The sequence below is a fragment of the Haemorhous mexicanus genome, chromosome 4 (genome assembly GCF_027477595.1).
Source record: "Haemorhous mexicanus isolate bHaeMex1 chromosome 4, bHaeMex1.pri, whole genome shotgun sequence".
Lineage (NCBI taxonomy): Eukaryota > Metazoa > Chordata > Aves > Passeriformes > Fringillidae > Haemorhous > Haemorhous mexicanus.
In genome coordinates, this window is record NC_082344.1 from 33,971,292 (window position 1) to 33,977,291 (window position 6,000).

The window sequence follows — 6,000 nt, forward strand, 5'->3', positions numbered from 1 at the left end:
GTACCTTTGGAAAATGTTTCTGAGGAGATGGTAGTTGTTACTATCACAATTGATTTTTGGCCTGTGGAAATATTTGAGACTTCTACAGCTTTTGGCCATTCAATTTTGGAATGCAAATAGGATTTTTAATTCAAACTATTTCCCCCTTCCTGTGGAAATAGGGGAGAGAATCTGGGGGAAGGAGGAAAGAGGAGGCTGTAGTTCTGCAGTATGCTGAGTATTACTGTAGGGGCTTCCTGAGTCGGATCAGAAACATTGTGGCCTTACAATGATTTGAGTCAATATATAATGCCTGTTGAGATTTGTTAGAAACACTGCTGTGCTGATGTTCTGTGCTGCTGGCCTTGACTCCTAACCAGGTGCTGTCCATTTGCTTTAGAAGCTTTTTGGTGCACCTCTGACAGCTGTCCATGTGCCCTTTTGTCACCTCTGTCTCCTGGCCTGCTCCAAAATACCTGCAGGTCACTGGTAGAATGCCTCTTACCTGCATTGAAAAGCATGTTTCCAACCCACACTCGTTTTCTTTTTAGACATTTATTGTGACTGGACCTTCCCTTCCATACATTTGCTTTCCTCTGTGGAGATGGAGGGGATTGTCCCTGTAATAAGGACAATCACAATATGCTTAGGATGATGGTTCAGCTCCCAGAATCTGGGCTTTTTGAGGTCCCTGCAGTTCTCCAGAGATACTAGGGGTTGAGGAGAAAAAAAACTCATGAGGACTGGTCAAAATACTCTCTGTCCTGTAGCCTTTCACTGTTTTGGGCATATTTCCAGCTGTGCTTTGCTGACATAACAGACCAGCACTTCACGTCTTGCTGCTCCTGGGCCTTGCATTGCTGTACATACAGTGGTTGCTTTTGTTCAGTTTTGGAGACAAAAATGCAGGCTTCCATTTTCTTTCTTAGAAAATGCCAAATGTGCCTGAAATTAGTCACCAGAGGATACAGGTATGTGCCTCAGCCAAATATATCTGCAGGACTTGTATCCTCCAGACATGGGAGTGGGAAAGTCTATTGATTCATTGTAACACAAATAGGTGAAATAAATATGTAATGTCCAGAACAAATGGATTGTTTTGCAGTTTCCAGACAGCAATCACATATATTGTCAGCCTATATGCAGATGTATAGATACAGACTGTAACTAATGATAATGAGAACATCTGGAAGCATCTGGAAAATGTTGCCTCCTCTGTTGCTCACCTCTACTGCATACTTGGCCTTTCATTGTCTTGTGCGGATTCAGTACTGGAGTACTATTTAGTAGCTGCCAAAAATCAAGTTTGGTGAGAGCAGCTCTGCTGAGCAGGAGGATCAGAAGGACTCCAGTCAAGTTTGGGACTCCATCCCCTGGAGCTAGAGAACAAGCAGTCAGAAGTAGCATGACTTAGAGTTAGCTACACCCATATATAAAATAGGTGTGCTGGGGGGTGTCTGCTTTCTACTCCTGGTTTCCCTCATCTTCCATTTATGTATACATACGGATGGTGCAGCCAATGAAAGTCCCAACAAGCAACTATAAAAGAGTTCCAGAAAGAAGTGAAGGTGCAGAGTTCTTAATTTCTGACAGTTTTCATGAGGTCTCTGGAAGATGCTGGCAGTGATGCAGATGTGGCTGGTGTCTGTGGCTGGAGATGCAGGTCCATAACTATCAAAGCCTGTCTCTTGTTCCTCTTGCAGGCATGGGATTGGTTGCAGCAGACACACAAGATCATGCAGTTGAATCATAGTCAAGACTTAAGACTGATCCTGTCTTCAGATAGCTAAATGTTCACCTGTAGCCATGAGACCCTGGGGATTATATGTCTGTCTATCTGTCTGTCTGTCTGTATTTCCCCATTGTAGGTTCCTGCTCTCACTACCATGTTTTCATTTCTAGCCACAACTCAGTTATAGGCAGTGACTGCCATTCTCACTTCTTGTCCAGCCTATGCCTGTCATGACCTCAGCCTTTTCTTTGACAGAGGTGTGAAGTCACATTTTCAGAACACATGATCACGTATGTATATTATAGCACATATGCATGGTAAGGGCACCATGCTGCCACTGTTGTGCTGGTCAGTTGCTTCCAGCAAAGCTGGGCTTTCTGCTGAGACCTTGCAGGTGCTGTGGGATAGGTTGGCTCACCCACCACCAGGATGCTGTCACCTCAAAAATCTGGATCCATGGAGTTTAATGCCAACCCACTTTCCTCCACTTAATTTCAAACTTCATTACTTGGAGTCAAATATAGCTGTCAAGTTTTACGGTAGAATTTTAGAGAAATGCTGAGGGAAGTATCGTAGGTCACACAGTTAAAGTCTTGAGGAGTGGAAGCTCTTACCCTGCAGACTTGCTTTAAGTAGGGTTAGGTTAGGTGCTGTTCCAAATGCCATTACAAGTTTGTTGTTAGTGCTGCCAGTTGTGAAACTGAACAAGTGGGGATGGCAGCAAGCACTCAGCAAAGGAAATAAAAATACCTCTCTCAGGCTAGGAACAACTTAAATTTCTGATGCATGCAAGTAAGCAAAAATGCCATTTTCTCTCCCACTCATTTTTTCTCATCTTTTTTGGTTTTCTTCATGCTGTGCTCAAACTTTCTAATTGTAGACCAATTTTAGAAACTATATTGAAATAGTGTATTATTCCAATGTAAACATTTTTCATATCAGTTACAGGAGTATTAAGATTGGAATAATGAGTACTTCCCAGGTTGGAATAATGAGTACTTCCCTTCCTGTGTGCTGGCAGATGATTTTTCAACATAATTTGATTTTGCTTCAAGTTTAATGTCTATAACAATGGGTACTTGATCATGTATTCGTATCTCAGTACCCTGGAGACAAGTTTCATGCTGACCATTCAAATGAGTATTATCCTGCAAGTACTAACAAGACTGACTGGGAATACCTAAGTTACATGTAGGCGTGAGAACCAGAATGATTCTGATAAATTCCCACGTTACAGCCTAACCTGCTTGATTTGATTCAGTACTTACTTTAATGGGAGCAAGGTGATCTAAGAGCAACTCTTCTTGGTTGTTTTGCCTCATGGAAGCTAGACAAAACCTGCTAGACAAAACTACTGCTTGTAGTAATGGCAATTTACTATTATGTGTTTAGTTCTGGAATGGTGTTAAGGGACATAAGCCAAATTTAATAGCCAGAAACATTATTTTGTCTTAATTTCATTGAGGGGGTTCTCAAAATCATGGAGACATTCCAGAGCTATATGATAAACTTTTGGATTGATATGATAGACTGCTGCCTTGTCATTTTCCTTATCTGTATAGAGTCATGCATACCCATGTGATGGTTTACTTATGTATAGAGAAGATTATGAAATATTTTCCATCTCTGTTGCCTCTGGTATCTTCAGGCCATGTCTCTAGTTCCAGTCTTGGTGAAGACAATGAAGCCCCTAGGCAAGCCAAACAGGGGTTATTTTATTTTAAAATACACTGTAAAAATTTATAGTTGTTCATATGGTATCTTTTATGCTCTTTGCTCCTCTTTTTCTTTAACCTAGCTTTGTGCTTCCTGGAACCTTAAAAGTGTAAGTTTAGTTTCTATGCCTTGAAACTATGTGATGATTTTACTGTGATGCATGCTTTTGTTGTTGGTGTTTTTCTCTGTTTCAGGCCAAACAAACCAAGTGGCCAAGGAGGCAGCCAACAGATGGACTGGTGTGTATTGCAGTGACACAGCTTCACACTAGAGCAGTTTCAGTAAAAGATAAGAACTTTAAATTTGATTAGGATTTGACATAGGATAGTCCTCACTTAACAAAAACATAGAGGAATTTCTTTTACTTATAAAACTATTAGGATTCAACAAAAAGAATACATCTTCTCAGTTTAGTTACTGAATATACTTCATATGCCATAACAGATTTGTCCTTCTGGTGCTGTCTTGTACACTGTGTTAAATCCTGCAGCTTGTTTCCTTGGTTGAGTTAAAATCTCTTAAGATGAGGAAAGCAATAGAGACTGGAAATGGTGATGCCCAGGTATTCAGAAAGTTTAATTATATTCTGAATGTTCATTTCTTTCTAAAGAGTAGAATGTTTTGTGGAATCTTATTGCTGCTACCATGTGATGGATGCTGATACAAAGTAGGTATTTCTCAAACTAATTGATCCATTTTGACAGGTAAAATGATGCATAATGTTAAGGAATGTTTCTGTGATGACATTCATGTGGAAGTTTAACTCAATTTTCTGTTGTTGCTTAGCTTTGCTGTATTCATTCCCATTTTGCAAAGCAAACAATTTATATGTCCTTATGGTTTTTAAAATTTATTTAGAATATTGTTTATAATTTTTTGTCTAGAATAGATCTCCTGCTGATGGACTGCTTGCTATCATTGGTTGTGCCAAGTGCAGCAGGATATCATTGTCTTAGTCTTTGGACTATTATGTTATATCTGGGTTGTTTACTGCATATGGGGAAATAAAATTATGTATTCTGAGAGTTGTCAGTGCTTTCTGCTTTTAGTGACAGGCTGTTCTCAAGGCCTCAAATGAGGTAAAGGAACTGTGCCTCAGCCTGTAAAAAGTACTTTGCTATTTAATTAGACAATTTGGTTATATGCTGCAGCATATTTTTCTTTTGAAGAGACAGTTTTAAAACCAAATATGTGCTGGTTAAAAAAAAGAAAAAATATCTCTAAGCTGTGCAGAGACAGGGAACTTCCTCTCTTAAGGAATGCTGCAATTTATGGGTGTTAAAAATGACGTAATGACTTTCAGTAAATGCTGCAGTGAAAAATTATGTTAAATTGAACAAAATGTATATGTTAAAGTAATGTGATGCTAAAAAGAGAAGTCCTGACTAAAATAAAACTTGTTGAATGTCTTTTTTTTAACTTTCAAAAAATACAGTGTCTGAACAAACACACAGGACTAGAAAGGACCTTACAGTAAACCTAAATCAAATTTTTGTAGCTGTAGACAGTCACATAGTAGGTGTCTAGTTGAAGAAGGAGCTATAAAATACTTACTATGCATACTCACACTTACCTCATCACTATAGCAGGCATAGACTGTAATCATAGCTTTCAGTCTGCTTTTAAAAGAGGAGCAAGAAAAGATAACATATTTTTATTTGGTGCTAAGTAAATGATTTCGTCTTTTTTGGAGGTTATTAACAAAAGCCTCATGTTTTCTGTTCTAAATCTATTTGATAATGATGTTCCCCACTATGTACCTTTTTCATACAGACAAGAGATACTGCAAATGGAAGGATTTCGTTGTAGCCAAGACTATAATTCATGCTTTCCTAAATACTCAAAATGAATGTTTTTCATTCTGTTTACAGATAACATCTTTTCAATAAAGTCCTGGGCCAAGCGTAAATTTGGATTTGAAGAGAGCAGAATAGATAAAGGTTTTGGAATCCCAGAAGATTTGGATTACATTGATTAGTGTTCAGTTGATGGCTGACACAGTTGTATATAGTTTGTTATATATTCAGAGCTGCCATTAAAATGTGAATCCTCCTCAAAAAGGTTACCACCCTTTAATTTGCTGGTTTTGTTACGGTTAATAAAATACTAAAAATATTTGTTGCCCTTTTTTTTTCTTGTCCTCTGTAAATCTCATGGCTTCTTCTGTGATACAGGCTTAGCACGGACAGAGGTTATAGGGAATAATTATTGCAAAGTCTTGAGACTGGATTTAACTCTTCCTTTGCTTAACTGGAAGTAGTAAGTACTAAGAGCTGGAAGTTCCAGGGATTCATGTTTAAACATGTTGAAGGCTTTGGAGTGGGAATAACTGGGAACAATATGGAATGAATTTTTCCCTCATCTCACCAATGAAATAGAAAATAAGCATAGTCCATTAATGGAAAACAGTGAGACAGTAAGGAGGCGAGTAGAAAGGCTGAGGTCTGGTTTCTGGTAATTTTTTATTGTGTTGCTAGAACTGCTTGTAAGTTTAGTGACAAAATTATATTTGTTGTTGGAAAGTACTAGTGCAAAAGAGCTGAATCTGTTCCAGAAAATATATTGGATTTGAT

At 38.4% G+C, this 6,000-nt stretch overlaps 1 protein-coding gene across 2 annotated transcripts in view; it reads left to right on the forward strand.

The window, feature by feature from the left end:
• Nucleotides 1–5,542, forward strand: part of MND1 (meiotic nuclear divisions 1) — a 45,617-nt gene extending 40,075 nt beyond the window's left edge. For both annotated transcript variants that reach the window (XM_059844402.1, XM_059844401.1), the window contains exons 7-8: nt 3,622–3,666; nt 5,299–5,542. In XM_059844402.1, the coding sequence (XP_059700385.1) occupies nt 3,622–3,666; nt 5,299–5,405 (152 nt within the window). In that variant the 3' untranslated portion in view covers nt 5,406–5,542. The remainder of the gene's footprint in view (nt 1–3,621; nt 3,667–5,298) is intronic.
• The last annotated feature ends 458 nt before the right edge of the window (nt 5,543–6,000 follow it).